The sequence below is a fragment of the Mauremys mutica genome, chromosome 4 (assembly GCF_020497125.1).
Source record: "Mauremys mutica isolate MM-2020 ecotype Southern chromosome 4, ASM2049712v1, whole genome shotgun sequence".
Lineage (NCBI taxonomy): Eukaryota > Metazoa > Chordata > Testudines > Geoemydidae > Mauremys > Mauremys mutica.
This window is the reverse complement of record NC_059075.1, coordinates 135,692,782-135,714,798: the sequence shown is the minus strand read 5'-3', so window position 1 is coordinate 135,714,798 and position 22,017 is coordinate 135,692,782. Positions and strand designations below refer to the sequence as shown.

Sequence of the window (22,017 nt, the reverse complement as noted above, 5' to 3'; positions counted from 1 at the left end):
TCCAGCCATGGAGGCTGATCTCCCCCATCCAGAACGGGTGCCCCTCCCAGTTGGGGAAGAGGCACAGTAGGAGAGAAAAACATGCCCTGCCATTGCCCGGGCTGAATGAGCTCTGTCCATGCCCAGAGGCCTCAGTCCCCAGAGCTGTCAATCCAGCACCGTTCACCAGCCCTACTTTCAGTTGGAGTCCCTCAAAACTCTACGCTAGGATTCTGGCTCTGCTCATTAACTTCAGAAACGGACCTAAAGCAAAACCCTACCCCTGACCTCTCCTGGACACAGGCAACCCAACGCCGAGTTCTGCAGCATGGGCCCCTATCGATCCACTCCCTGCTCCGCCCTGTCCTCTTGGCTTATGGCGTTTCATAAAAGCTACCAACGTCTCCCCTTCCCCCGGCTTTGCATTCCCACCTTCCTCCTGCTCCTACCCATGGCGTCCACGGCTGTGATCAGGGCAGGAAAGTGCCCAGGAACCGCCGCTCACCTGTACTGCTGCGGGGAAAGCCGGGGGCTGTTGCTGCCGTTGCTGTTGACTTGTTCCACGGTGCTGCTCACGTCGTCGTGGCCGATGTGCAGCATGCCGCTGGTGGAGCTGGTGTTGATCATGGTGGGGCTGTTCAGGAGGGGGAAGTTGCTCTCTGCCAGGGCTGCCTGTAACAGATGGACAGATAGTGACAGCGGCACCGTGGTGACAGCGGCAGAGTGGTGCTGGCCAATTACACACGAGTTTGGGCACCGTTTGGAGAACAGCTAGATGAAGGCTACATAGCAATTGGCTATGCCATGCCCCACCTTGGCTGCCATCCATTAACAGCTGCTCCCCAACTTACCATGAGCCCAGGAAAGGGAGAGCAAGACTCCGAGGGGGTCAATGTCTCTGCGATAGGCAGGACGCTGGGGAGGCTAGGACGCCCAGCTTATTGGTAGGGAATCACTGGGGTTAGTGCGCCTGGATCATCCAAGAGTAACCAATCAGGGGGCTCCTGTGTTATTGATCACGGGAGGTAGGGCTCTCAAATTATTGGTATTAAAGAACTACGAGTTCAAAGGGGTTTGCGTTGGGGGGCTGAAGGGTTATGGGATGGCTGGTGTCAGGGACCCCATAAGTGCAGGGTTCTCAAACTGCATTGCACCCCAACCCCTTTCAAACAAAAATTGCTACACGATGCCGGGGGAGGGGCTGGTGGTGGTCAATGCTGAAGCTCAAGGGCTTCAGCCCCAGGTAGGGGGGCCTGTGACCTGAGCTCCGCCACCCAAGGCTGAAGTCCAACAGCTCAGGCTTCAGCCCTGGGCCCCAGCAAGTCTAGCACCAGCCCTGGCGACCCCATTAAAATAGGGTCCTGACCCACAGTTTGAGAACCGCTGCAATAGGGCAACGTGTTGTTAAACCCAACTTAGTTGGGTGCATTTGATAGCTGCACGCCATGGTTTTCTCTTGCTGAGCAAAGTTGTGGGGCTTGTGGAGCGTGTCTCTCCTGGTTTGGTTTGGGCTGCTATACCGCAGAAGAGCTCTGGCAAGAAGGAGAGGGTCTGGCAGGAGCAGAGGACAAGCCCAAGCTGTCTGCTATCAGTGGAGGGGCCTTACCTGGTAGCTGGCATTAAGTGCTCCGTAACTGAGTCCCGAAATCATGTTTTTGACTAAAGTTGGACTCCTGCAAATGAGAAACAAAAAGAAGCAGCTCTTAGCTCCTGGCCCAGGGAATGGCAGGAGCAGAGATGGGGCTCTACGGAGGAGGGTAAAGCAATAGCAGACTCCTGGCACTTCAACTTCCCCACGGCGCTGCCCTGCCCCTGGGCTCGCCGGGACACATGCCCTGCCCCAGCAGAGGGAGGCAGGGAAGGAATGAAGAATGGCCATTAGACACCTCACCATTTTACCATCTCTCCCTTGATCCATGCTGAGCTTGATCCATCCGAGCAAGCCCGGATCCGCTCATGGCTTGTTCCTGCCACCCACAACTTTCAGATAAGGAAAGGGGGTTGGCCATCATTTTAAAGGACCATCTTGCAGGCCCATACCCAGTCAATAACAGCATTTCCTTTACATTTGTCTCCTTCCTTCCCTTGTAGGTTTCTGTCTTTTTCCTCCCTTTGTCAGTTTCTTTCCGCCCCATTTCTTTATCCCTATCGCTCTTTTCCATCCTTTAATTCTCTTCTCCCCTTCTCCTTGTTTCTTTGTCTTATCGTCTTCCCCCCCAGTCTCTGCTTCTCTCTCCTCGACCCTCCAAGAGGCCGCCAGAGGCAGAAGGAGATTAGCAGTCATGCCCGTGTCTCTGTGCAGCAGCTCTTCCCTACAGTGCCAGCAGCAATGCCTTCACGTGGCCGGGGATTCTCTGCACGCTACTCAGGTATGCGCCCTGATGGGCTTGTACGGGTGAGTGTGGCTAAGCCCATATACACGCTGACGAATGCTCAAGTCGCATGTTGGCAAGCGTGAGCGCTGTGCATACGTACAGGGATGTACAAGGAAGGGCCGTGGTGGCTCAGTACCAAAGCCTGGGTCTGAAGACCCTCGAGCTGTGTGTGTGTGGGGGGTGGGGGGGTCTGATCCAGATTTGACGGTTCAGGCCCATCTCAGGGTTAACAGGAAATGCTAAGGGGTGGATTGCTGAAAGAGCATGTGCTGGCTGAGGCTTGTTGTTGTGGAAATCCTGGGACGGTGCTGTGTGATGGGATGCTGTGTGATGGGATTCGTCTGCCCCGTCTCCTCACTAGTGCCCTGGAGGCAAGCTAGGATCCTGCCATCCCAGCTGAGCTCCCCACAGAGGAGGTTCTCAGGGGCAGGAGGGCAAGAAGAAAAACCCACCCTGTCATCTTTGGTGGCCTTCGCTTTTGGTACTCGACTTCGTCTACCGTCCAGACAGCTCCCTTGACGTTCTCCACTCGCACAAAGCACTTGTGCAGGCTCAGGTTGTGGCGCACGGCGTTCTGCAGAGGGGACAGAAGGGAGACTCAAAGCGGATGAAAGACACGCAGCAGACACCTCTCTGCCACCCATGGCATCCCCCAGATGGCCCTACTGTCAGCCAGTACGCTCCTCTTCCCCTACAGCCCTGCTCACCAGCCACCGAGCCTCCCTCAAACCCCACCTCCCGTGCTGAAGGGTGACTGGCAGCGGTAGGGGTGGAGAGCTCTCAGCCAGCCACGTTCTGCTCAGCAGCTACTCAGGGAGGTTGGCCTGTGGGTGGGGGACAGAGCTACACAGTAACAGCGACCATTGCGTAGAACCACACAGAGGCTGCTCTGGAAAGAGCTCCCTTGCACTTTATAAGCAGGGCAGATGGCAACCTATGGCACTCGCTGACCTAGACAGTGCTACCACCGGGATCGTCCTTAGCGCTGGGACGTTTGCCACCTCCGCCTGCGTGCTGGGCTGATCTGGGGGGCTTTAAGTGACAGTAGCACTGGTGAATAGTGTGGCACCGACAGCCCACCAATGGAAGCCCTCCAGACACTGCTTGGCCAACGCCAGTGCAGGTGTCTCCCATGCTGCATTTCACCCCTCAGGGCATCATCTCCAAGGAGGGGAGGTGGGAGCAGCGGAAAGTGTTTAGTCTTCATGGCTTCTTGAGGTGTTTGGGCACATTGCTTCATGCCAGTTTGCGTCTGGCCTGAGACCTGCGTGAGAGCCATCAGAGGACACTAAATTCTAGCCACCAATGGCCTGCCCACTATAGCCCACTGCCGATCGCTGAGCCTCAAACGTGGTGCGCTCTGCTAGCCATTTGAGACAAGGAGAGTCTCATGCTGCCTCTGCCATCGCTTGCTCCCTCTGCCGACGGAGAGCAGCATCCCCCTCCCGGCTCCTCATGCTGACGTGAGGAGTAGGCTTGGGGACAAGACCCTATGCTATATCTCACCCCTCCAAGGCAGGCAGGAGGCACCCTTTCTGATACCCTGCCCAGAGAGCCATCTTCGGCCCTTTTATGGCCCCTGTGACTGGCATCTCAGTCTTTAATGCACTTCTCATCACAGACCTGAGAAGCCGGGCAGGGCAAGAATCCCCCTTCAGCAGGAGGGGAGCTAGGTGCACAGAGACTAATTGACCTGCCCAAAGTCACACAGAAAATGAAACATCAAGCAGGGAATGGCCCCAAAGTCTCCTGAGTCCCAGGCGAATGCCCTGACCACCACACTATCCTACTCAGCACCGTCCTCTATTCACATCCCTTAGGGGGAATATACGATCCCCCCGCCTACCTTAACAAAAGCACTTGCTGCATCTTACCCCAGCCAGGGAGAGGGGGAGGAGAGACGGCGGGCAGGGTCCTGCAGAAGGAACCCCCACCCCCCTACTTCTCTCATCTCAGCCAACCGGCCTGGGGATAAAACAGCCTCTTGCCGCCCTCCCGACCCCCATCTTTCCCCTTCCCAAGGCCCAGCAACCTCGATCCTGTGAGACTGCCCGGTGCTCTGAGCTCCCGCGTGCACCAACAAGAGCCGGGGGGTGCTCAGCTGGTGGCAAGTCGGGGCCCTCCACGAGTCTCGGCTCAGCCGAATCTTGAGCCATGGGTGGGAGGCGGAGGGAAAGGAGAGGCAGACGGGGACAGGGAAGGGGTGAGCTGCATCAGAAAGGCACATGAGACGCAGTCGCCACCGTTCTTAGCTTGGAGACACTCGGCAAAGCGGGCTTTTTTTTTTTTTTTTTTTCCTTTTTAAGTCCGTTCCTTCCCTTTTTCCTTTCCGTCGCCCATCTTTACATTTCTAAATGTAAAATAAAGAGACACACACGTAGGCAGACGGCACAGCCCCGAGAGACACCGGCTCCCCCTTTCCCCTTCCAACTCCCTGCCATTTGCTACTGCCCCTATTTCATTACCAATTTTAATTTGCCTCTAATTAAATCCTGTGTATTTTTCCGACTCACTTGCTAATCCATGAGGGAGGCAGGAGGCTGGAGTGGAATCTCTCCGAGCTATAATTACAAAGGGCCTAATCACGCCGGGGCTCTGCCTTTGAATAAATTTCCTTGCATTAAGGTTCTCAGATTCTCTGCCTTGCAAATGAGAATGACCCCAATTTCAGGAAGTTGGCCTCAGAGGGTTTTTTTTTTTTTATTTCGAGTCCTGATTCGTGATGAGAGACTAATTCGTTACGCTAAAACATTAACAGCAATTTAAAAGGTCGAACGGGGGCCGTATAAACAAAGGAGCCAGCCAAGACAACATGGCAAAAGGAGAGACAGGGACAGGGACCAAAACCCCCTCACTGGAAAGTGTTACAGTTCCCGAAAACTCATCCAATTGGACCGTTTCCTCCTTTTTGCCTTCGAAAAAACCAAAAAAAATCAAACAAAAAAAGTGCGACTCCTCCCTGAGCACTGAACAAATGCATCCGCTCTTGCCAAAGCAACACCACTGCCCGAAACATCCAGTGTGGATGCTGGGTCAGCAGCCTCTCTGCATTAGTCTTATTTCTAGTGCAGCACTACCTGGAGGTTCCAACTGAGATCGGGGCTTCATGGTGCTCGGCGCTGGACACACAGCCAGCGAGAGACAGGGCCTCCCCCAAAACAGATAAGCATGGGAGAGGGGAAGGATTACTCCCTCTACTTTACAGACAGGGAACTGAGGGACAGAGAGATTAAGAGTAACATTCTCAAAAGCATCGGGTATGTTTACACTGTGTTTTGAAATCTGTGCCAGTGAGTGTCCACAGACTTGGTCTCACAGGGCTCACACTACAGTGCTAGAAACAGCTGTTCAGACAGTGGGGCTTGGCCTCTGAAGCCTTGGAAGGGGTTACAAGAGTCTACACAGCTGTTTTTTAGCACTCTGTTGACCTGGGCTTGGAGACTTGCTGCTGCGGATTTTACAGTGTAGTGTAGACGTACCCCTAACGAGCCAGCAACCTTTCCCTTTGGAAAATCAGACTTGGGCTCTTAGGAGAAAGTTAGTGGGACTTCAGTTTCTTGGCGACCTTTGAAAGTGCAGCTTAGGCTCCGAAGTCACTTTGGGTAAAATATTCAGAAGTGCCGAAGTGACTAGTCCAAGGTCACCCAGGGAGTCACAAGAAATCGAACCCAGATCCCGGTCCAGTGCCTTAGCCACAAGCCCACCTATCTCTACAGAGGTGCACACAATGATCCATGCTCCTTCCCCATCCCCTTCCGCAGCTGTGCCAACACGCATGGGAGATAGTCCCCACTGGTGCCTCTCAGGTCCCGTACTGCTGCTCCCACAAACAGGGGAGACATGCAGCAAGCCAGTGGCCACTGGCAAAGAAAAGCTCTGCCATTCTCATTAGAAACAAATCTGGCAGGGAACGAGGGAGATTCTTTCACTGGGATTCCTCCCCCACACTCCCACAGACACTAAGCAAGAGGCTTGATGGGCCCTGAGCTCCTGCGGCGAGCCAAGGTCCCCCTACTGGTTCCGGAGCCCCAAGATGTCACTTTGGAAACCTCTCGCCCTCAGCTCTTTGGTACGGCAGCACCTCCCACCGACAGAGACTTTGACCAGGGAGGCTTTGATGAAGAGGAGTTTGGGTTTCTTTTCTCAGGAGTTTGGAAGCTTGGAGGGGGATTTTTTCCCCTTAAGGCGTCACCTGGCACATGGGATCTGCCCTGGATTCCACTGCCCTTCAACCTGTGCCCTCTGGCTAGCAAACAGAGCTCCTCCTTTAGCACCCGGCAGAATGAATAAATCTCCTGGACAGCTCCCACCTCCTCCCTTCCTGTGTGTATTTGGGATTCCTCCTTCAAACAAAGACCAGATTAAAGGAGAGAGGCACAGCAAGGCCACAACCCTTATTAAAAAATAATACCCCGGCACTGTACAGTAATGACTCTGTAACCCAAATGTAGGCAGCATCCCACCATTACTGTACAACGCTGTCAGGGGCGTGTGTGTATATATTAATAGAGGCACGAAGTGGGAGGAAAATTAATCAAAATCATTCGGAGGGCCAGGCTGTGGGGAGAGGGCTGAAGAATTGAATGGAAAATAAAAGGATTTTGTTTTGTTTTTTTTAAATGTAATTTATGTAATTTAACAGAGAATTCTCTTCCTTGCTGTGGAATTCGACAGGAGGGTTCAAAATACCTCCAGAAAGGATCGCATTCTCCATTCAGTGCAGCAGGGATTTTAGGGTAGAACCCTACCGCGGATTCATCCCTACCGACTTCAACAGGGGCTTTTCCATAAAGGAAATTCTGCTCTGAGGGATGCAGACGTAAATCCACGCAAATCAATGGAGTACGCAAGTCGCTGGCTGAGAGTCGAATGGTGCCTAGGGATCCCACCTGAGATTAGCGTCCCGTGGTGCTAGGTGCTGTACAAACACATAAGGTATATACAAAAAAACCCCACAACAGCCAGTCTTAGAACCTGGGTCAACTGATTTGGCCTCATGAGGCTCACGCTTATGGGCTAAAAATAGCATGGTAGAGGATGGGTTTGGGCTGAAGCCTGGCTGGGCTCTCGGACCCACCTGCCCCCATCACTAGATTTCAGAGCCCGGGCTCCAGACCGAGCCTGTACATCGAAACAGGAGCACAAGCCTGAATCAGCTGATCTGGGCTCTAAGATTCACTCTTGTGGGTGGTTTTTTTTAAAAGCATAAACACACCCATAGCGAGAGACAGTCCCTGCCCCCAAAGGGGCTACAACCTAATCAGAGGCAGCAGAGTAAGGACAGGAGAGGAGCACAGAAACGGTCAGCAGCAGAGCTAGGATTAGAACCCATCTTTCCTGAGTCCCAGGCCAATGTCCTAGCCACTAGACCAGCCTAGTTCTCAACAGAAGCAGCTTCTCAGACAGTGACTTGCATGCAAATACATTTCAGTGCAACACCCCACAGGTAGGCACGGTGTGACCCCTCCATGAACTGGTAGATCCTCTCTCACCGGAAAGCCTACCGTGTCTGTCTAGGGGCCCACTCATCGCTGGAGCTCCCTTTTGTCTTCCACCGGACAAGCATCCAGATCCCATCACCTATAATGCTGCATTTCAGTGCTTAGCCCAGTGTCCGGGCTTGCCTGAATGGGCTCTTAGAGGCTATGTCTACACTGCAGCACACGTAGGCAGATCCGACCTAGCTTTGATCGAGCTCGCTCGCTACAAATAGAGGTGAGGGTGCAGCAGCGTGGGCGCTGGCACGGGGTAGCTGCCAGAGTACAAGCCCAACCGATACGAGCTAGCACATGACACTGGGGCATCTCCGCTAGCCCTCTAAAATAAGTCAGCCAACCCTAGCTCGGAGATGCCTACACATACTGCAATCACACCTCCCAACTGTAGAGTGGACGGACCCCCAGTGGCCATTCTAACACACGAGGCTGCAGGCCAAGAGAGCAATAACCCCTTGGAAGTGTTCTCTTGTGAAATGGACATTGGGACGGGTGGGGAAAACCATGCTGAGATATAAAATCAACCTGGGCATTTTATTGGCGGGGGTCTGACATTGCCAGATCCAGGCTCCTACAAGAGCTTAACCCCCCCAGTGTTTTGAGTGGACTCAGCATGGGGTAAGGTCACACGCCTGCTTAGCCGGGCTGATGTTGGGGGGCTGTTGGGGGGGGGAGTGAGAGGTCTCTCTCACCTCATCTCAGATCTTCTGCTCTCAGGCCGCCTCCCTGCCTTATTTTAAGGTGGCTTTTGCATTTCGACAGAGTATTTATTTAGTGCCAGACTTGGCTGCTCTGTTTGCCTCTCATCTTTGTCTTGTCTAATGATGTTTGCTTTATGCCCCGGCCCTGCTTTCCCTCCCAACCCCTGCCCCCGCCCCATCGTGCTGGAGATTTCTCTGCTGTTGCACCTGCATGCACCGTCACGCCAACACACGCCACTACCCCTTCCTCTCCTCTCACTTCTTTCCTTCCTTCTCTGTGCGCTTTGCGCCTGCCCAGCGCCTCCTACCTGCTGATCAGCCGGGATTCTCAGAGCTGGTTGAGAAACCATGATTGGTTGTTTTTTTGGGGTCGGGGGGGATTTAAGGGTTTATTATTATAATTTTTCACCTCCAAAACAAGTTTTTTGCTTTTAAAGACCAAGACTTTTTCCTCGTATCTCCCCCTCCCCCACACTTCTGATCCTTCTTCTTTTCAGGGGCAAAATGGAAAAAGGAAGACAACAAAAAGAAAGAGGAAAAAGACAAAAAGGGGGGAAAAGGTCCCTTCTAAACTAGAACATTTCAGTTTTTCCCTTCTAAAATATTGAAAATATTAAGTTTTCTGCAAAACATTTCATGGGGGTGAGAGGAAGAAGGGAGAGGGAGGAGGAGAAATGGCAGTTTTTTCATCCTCAAATGTTTTAGAATGAAAAATTTTGGCCAGTTCTGCTAAATTGTAATGTTTCTGTTTTACAGATGGGGAAACTGAGGCAGCCAGGGTCAGCAGAACACTCCCAGAGTTAGGAATAGAACTCGGGTGTTCTGACTCCCAGTCTCCCATGCTCTAAACCTTGGACATTATTCCTGACTCTGGGAGAGGAGGGAAATCCATATGTGCTGACTCCCAGTCCCTTGTTCTAACCATTGTTCACCCCCTGTGAACGGTGCCAGGTTCCAATGAGAGCGATGGGTGCGAAAGTGCTGTTCTCCAAAGACGGAAACAATCTGCCAGCTCGGAGGGTGCCATCGCACCAGGGGGTGTGATCCCAAATGCGACTCGTGCGGAGCAGCGTTGGCAGAAGTGCTCATACACAGAGCTGGCCTGGCATGCAAAGAGCTGTTCCCCTGCAAGTGCAATGCTCCACATGAGCCATCAGGAGGAGTCGATGATTGGTGCAGGAAACTCACGGAGCTGTTCAAACAACTGGAGTCCTTCCCGGGCTTGTTTCACTGACCTCTTACCCAGAGCGCTGGTTAATGCTACAGCTCACTCTCTGTGCATTGGAGGGGAATTAAAGGGTCGAGCTAAACAGGGGGCACATTTCTCCTTCTCACAGGAGGGGATACCCCTCTCCTGCCACCCCCCGGGAGCTATGTTCTTGGTACACTTGGCACAAGGGCTGAGATGGACTGGCCATGCACAAAGGCCTAATTGAGCAGAAGCAATTAACTTTCTAACACCTTATCTCCAACGGGGGTGGGTTCTAAATCCACACTACTGTACCATAGGATGACCAGACAGCAAATGTGAAAAACTGGGACAGGGAGTGGGGGTGGGGTAATAGGAGCCTATATAAGAAAAAGACCCCGAAATCAGGACTGTCCCTATAAAATCAGGACATCTGGTCACCCTACTGCACCAGGCTGGATTCTCCGGGTTGTCAGATCCTGACGAGCAGGTGGGTGAGGTGAAGTGGGAAGAGAACAGAGAAAAGTTCAAGTGATAACAAAGGAAACAGAGGGGAAGAGAGAGTGAGGTGTGTGCAGATGGAGAGATGAGGAGTGGGGATGGCTGAACAAAGGAGAACTGGAACCCTAATCCCTAGTCTAGTGAGCAGGGTAGCACCAGCCCTTCTGCCCCTTGAAAGGGGACTAATTGTTGAAACAAGCCCTCTGTGATGTACCGTCACAGCCTAAAACAGTCAACGGTAGCTCAGATTTCAGGACAGCTTAGCTCAGGTCCCGCAGCCCCAGCGAAGGGCCCTGCAAATTTGCTTTGCCAGCCTGAGACATCGCAACGTCCTGAACGCTGAACTGTGATGTAGGGCACCCATCCTGCAGGATACGCACACGGGGTGGCCTAGGCTCTGCCTTCCCTGCCCTGACACCATTATTCATGGTCAGTCAGCCAGGCACAGGCGTCGCATTCCAGCAGCAAACCCGCCGATTTGGGAAAGGGGACGCTTGTCAGCTAGTTTTGGGCCTGGCCTTTTGATTTCATTTTAATAAAAAAGAGAGAGAGAGAGAGAGAGAGAGAGAGAGAGAGAGAGAGATGTACAAAACGTTATGGGAAAGGCTTCCAACCCTTTTTCTGTCAGTAAAATTCTACAACCTGTGCTAGGTGGGAGGTCAGATTGGACAATCACAATGGGCCAGATTCTCACCTGATGTAAATCAGCGTCACTCTGCTGAAGTCAGTGGAGCCGCACCAATCTATGCCAGCTAAGGAATGGACCCTTTAATCCTGCAGGCGCCAAGTGATCTGGTGCACACCTCTGGTATTGCCTGAAGTCCTCAGGTTGCCAGAAATCAGACTCAAGGGACTAGGGCCTATGGCACGGAAACATCCCTGATCTTGGTCACTGATCTGGTGATGAACTAAGACCAGATGTCCATGCCAACTGGCCAGCTGCCTTTCAGTCTGTTTCATCTCTTGGGTATCGTTAATTCGTTTGCAAACTCTTTTTGTCCCAGAGATTGAGGCAGGATTGAGGGGAATCCATATCATACGACACTTGTTTGACTTGTATGAAATCATACTTTTAAAAAAATATATAAAATGCACATGTGCCTGGGAGAGTCCCTTGACAATAGATTATTCAAAATAAAAAACAAAACACAGCAGGAAGTGAAATTAACCAAACTATTCTCCACTATCCCAGCCACGAGCATGAAAAGTAAAATGGAACAAATAGTTGAAAGGGAGAGAGCCTATTAAAATACTTTCAGTCTGAATGGTATGAAGGATGGAAGGTATTTTTGTTCATGGTGCACAGATAAATAGGTATAAAAGATTAATAATAGATGTTAGAAGCCTGTTATAGACATGAGTAATATATGTTCTAGACGTCTGGAAGCATGTCAGCAGATGGTGTTATAAGCAGGGCTGGTCAAAAGTTTTCTGTTGAGACTGTTCTCCAGTGGAAAATTGGGTTTTTGATAAAGAGAGAGAGAGAGAGAGAAACCATCTGCTTTCTGCAGAAAATTCAATTTTGTGTTTAAAAAGAAAAACATCTGCCTAGAAACTGAAATATTTTGATTTAGAAATGACACCACAGTTGTGCAACTCCCATGATGCACTGCCTTCTTTGCCCCTGAGGGAATGCAGTAGTGCATCATGGGAGAGCCAGTTCAATTAGGGACTCTGGCCTACAGAGGAGAATGGGGGCATGAGACATTTGAACTACAAATCCCATGAGATGCTGTGGCGGCATTTCAGAATCAAAAAAAATTTTTCCAATGAAAAGTCAAAATTTTCCAGAGAGAAAAAAACCCACTGTGATAAGCTCTAGTCATAAACCATGGTTATAAGTGACTTATTGAGCTGTTGAAATCTATAATAATTGATTAAAACATCTAGCAATCATTTATTAGTCCTTCAGGAATGCATCATTAGTATAAAAAGTATGATCCTAAAAGATGTTATTTGAATCACAGATATTTCTTTTAAGTTTTATATTCATAGTGGCCCTCTAAGTGCTTTGATCCATGTTACTTTGAGTTAAAGCGAGTTGAATTGTGTTGTATTACAAATTGATACATACCAGGGAAAAAACTCTGGCCTGGCAGGTGGATGGAGTAGATGCCACTTAATAGATATTTTTCTGTCTCTGTCATCTCAGATTTTATAAATTCCTAAACAAACAAGACTGGAAATCTTTCCCAAGCTCACATTTTGTCCTCAAACAGATCAGCTATTCACCTCTGTCTGTGGATGGAGCTCAGAGCAATTAGGAGTGAATTGTCAGCATCAATGCTTTCCAAGGTGCTTGGCAGCAAGGCGGTACTGTGCTGGGAGTTGGCATCAGCGGGAAATGGGAAGCCCTTACTGATCTCAACACAGTGGGGGTTTCTAAAGAACAGTAACAGAGAACTTGAAAACCAAAGCGACAGCTCCTCATATAGATTGTGAGTGAGTGCTTGTTCTACTGCAACATGAACAAGTCTCTCTTATTAATTTTTCCCATTATGGCAGTGCCTAGATGCTTCACATTGAGACTGGGGTCCCATTTTGCTGGGCGCTGCAACCACACATAGTACAGGACAGTTCCTGCCCCGGACACCTCCCAGTTGAAACAGACATGGCAGATGAAGAATGATTAAACCCGTTTTACAGATGGGGAACTGGGGCCCAAACGGATTACCCCCTTGCCCAAGGTCACACGGAGTCTGTGTCAGAGCTGGGAACTGCACTCAGTTCTCCTGAATCCCCGTCCAGTGCTTTAACCATTGGACCATCCGTTCTCTTCTTATACCCTTGAACAGCTTCCTATACAAACCACCACTAGCCAGCGGTACAACCAGCAGCAAACTATTCATTATAAGAGGCGCATGCCAATTAAGGGTGAGTGAACTGGATTGGCTAAAATAAGAAGCCTCTCCCCCGCAACCAGCCGAACCCTCTTTTGAGCTTTAATATTCCCACTCCCTATGCTCTCAGCAGCCCTGAACTTCTGAGCTCCAGAGCTGGCAGCAATGAAAGCTGCGAGAGAGACAGCTCCTATGGGACTTCTGAGCCGGTGGGAAGTACCAACCCCAGCCCAAGAACCACCTACTTGAGCGATTCCCCGCCTGCTGTCATTCAAGGCTGGGATAATTCACCCATACTTCTGGGCACTGCCCTGAAACAAACCTTCTGAGCTTTGCACTAATCGAGGTCCGCTCAAGGCCATGCTGTCCGGGGCACAGAGAAGCCAGCTTGGTGACTTGCTCATGCCCACTAGCATTGGCGTAGGACGCCATTAGGAGCATTTGACTTGGGTTGTAAATTCTTTGGGGCAGGGACTGTCCTTGTTACACAGTGTCTAGCGCAGTGAAGCCCTGGTACAAATAATACAAGGGAACAATGGTGATAATAAAAGCACCCAAAAGAGGATGAGGACCATCGGTGGGGGAAGGAGCAGAGAAGGATCAAGGCATAAAGGGCGAGGGGGGTGGATGGGTGAAAACTAAAAGAGCCACAGCCCTGAACGTGGAGGTTCGCTAGGCTTTAGAGGCTTGTGCAGGGAGGTCTTCCAGCGCCCAAAGCTCCCCAGCACTCAGTTTCACAGGCACAAGTAATGTGACTATCCCCACCGGCCCAGGGTCAGGTCCACTGAGAGGACAGGAGACCTGCGTCCCATCCCCGGCTCTGCCGCTGACCTGCTGCGTGACCTCGGCCAAGTCACTTCTTCCCCTGTCATATTCAGCTTGTAAATTCTTTGGCAGGAGGGGCTGCTTCTCACTACAGCTATGTACAGCACCAAGCACAAGGAGGCTCTGATTTAGACGGGGTCTCAAAGCTCTACCGCAAGACACATGATAAAGACCATTCTGGAGCTTGCAGGTGAGGCAGGGATTCCAGACTCCATTGGAGACAATTCCCTTCAGTTTATCCCCCTCTGCCTCTTCCTCTCAGTTCAGTTAATAGGCAGCTGGCTGGGTTGAGCTCTTATCAGGGTTTGAGGCTACACAATGACTCTGGTTTCCCGTCTGAGGGAGTGATTGCATCAGGGTCTGCCTGTTGGAATTACGTCATGTCTGGAAGATGGGATGGGGGCGGAGGGGGGAGGCACTGACTGAAAAACAGCGGTGCCCAGCAGCAGGAACGTGACCCCTGCCCCTTCCCCACTGGAGATGGTGCTTCCCTGTAGCCTCCCCGTGAGGGTCTCCAGATCTAGACCAGAACCGTTGAATGGAAAAGGCACCAAGAGGGAGTGGAGCCTGAATAACAGAGGGGAGGTGCACGGCGAACCGCAGGCCCAAGGGGCCAACTTCAGGCCTGGGGTAAGTGGGTGCAAATTTACTGACGTCCTGGGGTTAATCCTGCATGCACCTGGAAGCTCAGGTTTTGGGGGCTCCAGGCTTCTATGGAGACTCAACTTCCATGGCATGTAGAGATCACAGCTCCATTGCTCTGCCTGGGGAACCCTGTCTCGTCCTGGTGCCATGGATCCCAACAAATGGGGAGTGGAGGCTGAGCAGCCCCAACTGACCTCAGGACTCCATTGTGCAAGGCACTGTACATACACAGTAAGAGAGAGCCCCTCCGCCCCAGAGAACTTACAGTCTGAACAGGGTGGGAGAGAGGAAGGACTGGTAGCCTCACTTAACAGAGGGGACACTGAGGCAAAGAGAGATGAAGCGACTTGCACAAAGTCCCGGAGCCCGTCTGTGGCAGAGCCGGGAGCTGAAGCCAGGTCTCCAGAGCCCCATGCCGGTGCCTGACCCATAACACCACCCTCGCTCTCAGAACAAGCCCGACGTTTCACCCGCTTTTTTGCCAAGGTGAAAGACAGGCGGCAGCCAGCTCACACAGAACCTCATCCCCTCAGATGAGATTTGGTACCCTAGCAAGAGCCGTGGCAGCTCTGGAGACTTTTACAGCTTGGCTGAGGCATCTTTATTTGCAGTGAGACACCAGCCCCCAGGTTATCATTAACCTTATTTTCTATTTCTAGAGTCTAACTTTTTTCCCTTTTTTTTTTTTTTAAATACCCTTCTCCTGTCCCCAAAATGTACAGGTTTAGCTCCAGACCTAGTTCCTGAGCCTTTTTGAGGGAGCTGCTCACTCCTGCATGATCCCCTGGGGACACTGAGCAGCCCCTACCTGAGAGCGCAAACCCTAGCGAGCGGCCATTCACATCTGACCTTCCCTGGAGTTTGAGGACACATGGGGGGGGGGGGGGAGATAAATGGTTAGAAAAAAAGAAGAGTTTGATTTTTGCAGCGGAACCGAGCACTTGGGGCTCCCGCTGATTTCATTAAGAAATGCAGGTGCTCAATCCCCCTGTGGATCAGTTCGTCACTGCTCAAGATGCTACAGAGAGAGGCATTACAGGAAGCCCTAAGACAGACAGAGAGGTAAGTTAGGTGCTCACAAACTAGCTGCTCCATAACCCCCTTCGGAAACCCCGCAATCCACTACCCCCATCCCATAATCCTCCCCCGCCTGGGGGCACCCTGGCACACACCATCCAGCGACCCACAAAACAGGTGCAGCTCAACAGAGTTCTGTCTTTATACAAGGCCAGACAAGGAAAAACCAACTCTGCCAGCTGCCCAGTTGAGCCCATCTCTCTGGCATGTAGGGTGTTTGCCTGCATGATGGATGCATGGGGGTGACGCACAGCTGAGAAGTTCTGCAGGGTGGTTTTGCCCTGTAACAAGGGTGAGCGGACACATCCTGGTGCACTTGGAAATGGGAATTTCTCTATTAACCCGGGGGAACAAGGGGACATTTGCTCCTGTGCACCACTTACATCCTAGGGCTTCAGAGGGACCCCATGGCTCACAGGCCTCATGCTGTGAGGAGAATTGTGCCCATCCCGAGTCATGCTTTGAATGCTCAGGGAAACATAACACCATCTTTCCACTCACTCATGCCACCCTCGGCGCTTGTCTCAGACCGACGGACCTGTCTGTGTCGTGGCTTTACATGGCACCGCCGGGCAATGCAATAAGGTTGTGAGAATGCCACCAACGGGACATTATCAGACAGTGATTCGCTGAGGACAGAGCAACTCAGGGACAGCTCAAAGCTGTTCTCGGATGTACGGCTCAGCTAAAATCTGCAGTAAATCCCCCCCCAACCCAAAAGACCTCATATTCCAATGTCGAGAAGCCACCAAAGTACCACCTCAATAGGCGGGAGTCAGAGGGAAAAGTACTTCTCCTGGATGCATACACAGCTGCCCTTCGTAGCTGTGATCTGGAGCCCAGTAATAAAAGCCACCCTGGCAGCAGACCCTGCCATGTACCGCCAGTGCCCCGAGCGAGTTCTGCAGCTGATGGAGAGGAGGTGAAGAATGAAATCCCAGGCGGGGCTTTACCTTCCAGGTGGCGGTGTTCCTCCTGAAGTAGGCAAACATCCGCGTGAACCAGTTGTAGATTTCATTCAACGTTAGCTGCCTGTCTGGGGTCTCCAGGATAGCCTGGAATTCAGAGGGGAGGGGGAACCCAAACCAATTACTTATAAAGCATCAATCCCAAGAGTCTGTATCACTGATTAAGCAGCAAAGAGTCTTGTGGCACCTTATAGACTAACAGACGTTTTGGAGCATGAGCTTTCGGGGGTGAATACCCACTTCGTCGGATGCATGTATCACTGATTGCGCCTGCCAACCACGATGGGCGAGCTGCAGAAGAGCCAGAGGTTCTGTCTGGATCACGAAGGGGCTCACCCATAGATCTCAAAGCACACAAGCCTTGCTATTTGGGTGCAGAGGGAGCGTCATGCCTCGGGGCATGCAGCAGTTCAGTGGTGGTCTCCTGACTCCCAGTCCAGTGCCCTACCCACTGGACCGTGCTGCCAAAAGATTGCATGCGCCGAATCAACTATCTAACTCCAGAGAAAGCTCAGCTAATCTTGCTGTCCAAAGAGGAGTTAAATGGAGTTACAGTGGCAGAAATCACCCTTCCAAACGAACCTTGTCTGTGTCAGGCATAGGCTTTTGAAGACCTCCCCTCCCCCGAGCCAAAGAGCCAGTGGCGGCTCCAGGCACCAGCGCTCCAAGTGCGTGCCTGGGGTGGCAAGCCACGGGGGGGGTGGCCTGCCAGTCCCTGCGAGGGCAGCAGACAGGCTGTCTTTGGCGGCTTGCCTGCGGGAGGTCCGCCGGTCCCACTGATTCAGCGGCAATACGGCGGTGGGTACGCCGAATCCGTGGGACCTCCTGCAGGCGCGCTGCCGAAGGCTGCCTGACTGCCGTGCTTGGGGCGACAAAAAAGCTAGAGCCACCCCTGCAAAGAGCGAACAATAGGAATGCTCCGATTTGTATTTCTTCATAAGCATATTTGCATATGCAAATCAAAGGCTCACACATTTGATCCGTGGGGCTGGAGGGGTTGAGAGAGGCTGATGGAGTGGCACAGACTATACCTGACACCCCAGAGCCTGTCCTTGGGTTTGCTCCATGCTGCCTGTGCTCCACACAAATGGCCAGACAGCACAGGGCCACTGGCAGGGATGCTGAGTCCCTCTGTGCCCTGTCTCTCCTGGATTTTAAGGTGATGGCTGATGACCCTAGAGACTGGGGTTCCCCCATTATCCACAGAGCAAATATAGCACAGGCAAGGCCGGCCTCCCCTCCAACACTGCATCAGGATGGATGAAGAGGTGATCTTCACTTTCATGGACCAGTTCTTGGGCTTCTCTGATGAGACCCACAATAAAAGAGGGCAACCAGTGTCCAGTGGTGTCGGTGAGGCAGATGCCCACCCACTGGGAACCCACTTCACAGAGGCAGGTCTTTAAATGCGCCGTCATCATTTTTGTGAAATAAATATTACTATGAACAACTTACACAACTGAAGTGCCTTTTCCCTGAGGATCTCCAAGTCATCTGCACACAACCAGAGCAATGGAGCTTCACCCGTTTACACCAGCTGAGGATCTGGCCCCTAAGGAATTAACCCTCTCTGTGCTTCCCTGTGGAGTTGTTATCCTGATTTGCTAATTAGGGCCCTGGAGATCACAAAGCAAGTCGGTGGCAGAGCTGGGGATGGACCCCAGAGTCGGGCCTCCCAGTTCTCAGCTCGAATCACAAACAGCCCACCGCATCAGGACATAGCTGCCTTCACAGCCCCCCCGAGCCGGGATGGGGGTTCCTCACCTGCCGGATAAGTGAGGCATACGTGAAGGGCGGCCGGACGTCTGTGTTTTTGTAAAACTCGTGATTCTGTGCAAGCTCTGGAGAGGGGGGGGAAGAGAGAGAGAGAGAGAGAGAATATGAAGGAACCGAATCTAGTAACTCATACCACACGAGCATCAACAACCCACCCACCGCCGCTCTTACCTGAAGATATTGGGGGGCAGAATTTTTCGGGGTTTCTCCTGCGAATGGCCCCCATGGTCTGTAAGGTGGAGGAGCTGATGACGGATGGGCCCTGCCGCAAGGGAGTGATGGGGGCAGTGGCGGAGGTAGGGGGATGAGGTAAGCCATCTGGAAAGGTATCTGAAGTGCTCTTGGAGAGGGTGGCGCTTGAGACCAGGTTCAGCTGCACAGACAGGGGCGGAAGAAATTGAGAGCAGTTGGGAACGGACATGGAGATGGTCTTAGGTAGGGAGAGTGATTCGGTTCCACGCTGTGAAACACGGGAGAGCGCACAGGGCCCTCTGACCCAGGGGGATGGGCACTAAAGGAGGATCTCATGGATCCTGCAGGAAAACTTTATCAACACGTTACAGCTCCAAATGGGCCTGACCCAGCTCCCATCACAGTGACTGAAAAGGCCCCCCACGGGCTTCAGTGCAACTTGGATCCAGCCCCGAGCGTCTTAATCCTGAAGCACTTTGCAAGCCGACATACCAACTACACACAGGGACCACTTCACCCCCTGCCAAAATGCAGCCAGCTCTGGGATGAGACTGTGGGCAGCTGCTGAACAGGACAGGAAGTGAAGCATTATGCGCAGGAAGCAGAGAATCCTGCCTCTCACTGAAACAGCAGGTGGAATTCAGGAGGAATCACCCCAGCATGGTTGGCTTCAAGCCCTTGGAGTTACAGCTCACCTTAGAGAGGGTACTGCTAGAACATCACACAGGGCAACTCAGGAGGAAAGCTGACACCTGAGTCATCAGGACTTACTCTCTGCAGCACACAGGGATTCCTAAGGGGTGTTTGACCCAGGTACTGCCCAGGTCCTTGTGAGAGCTGAGCTAGGAGCTGGCGAGGGATCAGGTACCGAGATTTTAAGGGCACTGCGTATGGTTTGTGGGGGATAGGTGCAACGATCCCGATTTCTGGCCTGGAATTTTGCTCAGTGAACTCTTTACGGGGACAGAGGAGGAGGCACTGATGGGGATACATTTGCTCACGCCCCTAGCCAGGTTCATTACTGAACAGGAGCAGAAGGACCTGGGGATGCAGAGAAAAGCCATGAAGATACGGGGAGAGCAGGTGACCGACAGAGAGAGAGAGAGAGAGAGAGAAGAGAGAGAAAGGCCACCCTTCCAATGAATAAACTCCTTCAGGAGGACGGGGTGATGACACCAAGCAGGAGGGAGCAGGCTGGGGGGAGGCCAGCATTCCCCGGAGCCTCCTTAACACAGAGGATGTCAGCACCTGGGCTTTTCATGAGCCATGCCCTGCTAAAGCACTGGATGTCTAGTAAGGGGAGCAGCATGGACCAGAGCCAAGCCCAGACCTCTAGGGTGGAGATAACCAGAAGCGGATCACTCGGGGATCATTGCTACAAGGATGCGATAACCGAGCTTGAGACACTGAGTATGTCGCAGAGTTCTGTGGCACCTTATAGATTAACAAACGTATCGGAGCATGAGCTTTCGTGGGTGAATACATGCATCCGACGAAGTGGGTATTCACCCAGGAAAGCTCATGCTCCAATACATTTGTTAGTCTATAAGGTGCCACGGGACTCTGCCGCTTTTACAGATCCAGACTAACACGGCTACCCCTCTGATATTTGAGTATGTCGGTGACCCTGCCCCGCCTGGATTGCCACTGTGGCCGTAACAGGGATATAGTCTGCACGGCTTGGCTCAAAGCTCTGGCGAAGCGAGGAGGAAAGTGGCGATAAGACATTGGGAATGGGCTTTGGAAGAGCTGGACGGGGATGGGCGGATAGGACGGGGGGAGGCACCGAGAAGGAGGAAACTCGAGGGGATGAGCGGCAGATGAGTAAGGCAGGCTGGTGCTTACAGGTTGACTGAAAGGCTTCGGCTCCGAAGGTCTCATATGGAGGTGGGCCATCATTGCCTGGAGACGCTCGCTTTCTTTCGCCAGCTGTGGGGCGAAGCAGGAGGGAAGAGGTTACTTGTCGCTGCAGGGTAACTCCCAGGGCTGTCTAGCACCCAGCTTCCCAGGGAGCGCTCGCTGAAACGCGCTTCTGCTGCAAGCTTCCTTAAGCTCCTCTCTCATCCCTTGCTTGGCCCCCCATGTGCCTGGCACTGTCTGGCCAACGTTCTCTGAGTGCCACTATGTGATAGACCAGGGTTGTTCTCTTCCGTCCCTGGGCCTTCCTTCCTTCCTCTCCCGTGGCGAGAGGCTGCCGATGCTGTGGTCTACACCCCCCGCTAGCATCTTCCCAGTAACACTGAACACCCCTGAAAGCCGTGCACTCGGCCATGGGATTGCTTCTCTGGCCCGCTAAAGAGCTGCCTTTTCCAATTGGGCAGGAAGACCTGGACGTGTGCTGACGGCTGCTGGGGTGTCTGCCTGCCATGCCCACGCCTCTGGCTGCATAGGAACACAGCGTCCCTGGCCCTCTGGCTGTACGGGCATTGCTCTATGTGCTGGGATGAAAAATCTATTGCAAAATAGAATAATTCCATGCCTCTTTAAGATGTTGATCCATCCACACGTCCCTTCTCCCATCCATCCACGATCCCCTCCCACTCCCCAATCTCCTTCCCTTCTCCCACTCCTCTGGGGCCGTCTCTCTATGCTTCCCAGGTGGCTGTCACTCCGCTCTGTATTCATTCTTCCTCCTCCATCGGAGGACCTGGTCCACGTCTCCCCATCCATCTTCTCGCTCTCTCCTTCCCATCAGCCTCTCCTGTCCACCCCCTCTGTTCCCTACCAGTGAGCCTGTATTTCCCCTGCCCACTGTCGGTGCATCAGATCCTACCTCACTATACACCCCCAACACACTCCTTCCCATTTTCCTTTACCTACCCACCCATCCGCCCACTTGTGCAACATTGCTTTAATTGTGTGTGTTTGTTTCTCAGAGTGCGGGGAAGGGTGAAATATTCGCAGTGGCACCAGGAGAGATTTTGAGCTGTGGAGAGGCAATGGGACCTGACACCATCTCTCTTCGTGTCACCTTCCCTTTCCGCCTCATCCCCTCAAACTTTGGGCCCCGCTTGCAATCCAGGAGACACCCAAAGAGGCTGCCTCCCTCCTCCCGCTGGCCCCCGCCCCTGCTGATGCTGCTCCTTCGCCGGGAATGGAGTTGGAAGCCAGGCGAGGAAGGAGTTAAAAGCAGCAGCTGGAGCAGAGTTGGCTGGAAGTTTGAGCGGCTGCGACGCTCTCGCGCTGTCGTGGCTCTCATTAGAGCTGACAGATCTCCCCTCCTGATGCAGACACTCTCTCCACCGACACAGCGGGAGCTCCGCGCTGAAAACTTTATAATTGGTAGCTCTGGTGGCAGCTTCTCCTCTTCGCGCACAGAGCTTTCTGCTATCCCTTCAGGTTCCCCCCCTCTCTAAGTTCCAGTAATTGCTTTCAACCTCTTGCTTTAGTGAGCGTTTGGGAACAGGACGGAATCACACGGTTTGACTCAGGCGGCTTTAGAATCTCAACTTCA

General features: G+C 52.5%; 1 protein-coding gene across 7 annotated transcripts in view; it reads right to left on the bottom strand.

The window, feature by feature from the left end:
- FOXP4 (forkhead box P4) overlaps window positions 1-22,017 on the bottom strand; it is a 143,730-nt gene that overhangs the window by 8,856 nt on the left and 112,857 nt on the right. For all 7 annotated transcript variants that reach the window (XM_045013148.1, XM_045013150.1, XM_045013151.1 and 4 more), the window contains 7 exons: window positions 20,409-20,492; window positions 18,543-18,744; window positions 18,360-18,436; window positions 16,581-16,682; window positions 2,807-2,928; window positions 1,586-1,652; window positions 485-651 (listed from right to left, as the gene is read on the bottom strand). In XM_045013148.1, coding sequence (XP_044869083.1) covers window positions 485-651; window positions 1,586-1,652; window positions 2,807-2,928; window positions 16,581-16,682; window positions 18,360-18,436; window positions 18,543-18,744; window positions 20,409-20,492 — 821 coding nt within the window. The remainder of the gene's footprint in view (window positions 1-484; window positions 652-1,585; window positions 1,653-2,806; window positions 2,929-16,580; window positions 16,683-18,359; window positions 18,437-18,542; window positions 18,745-20,408; window positions 20,493-22,017) is intronic.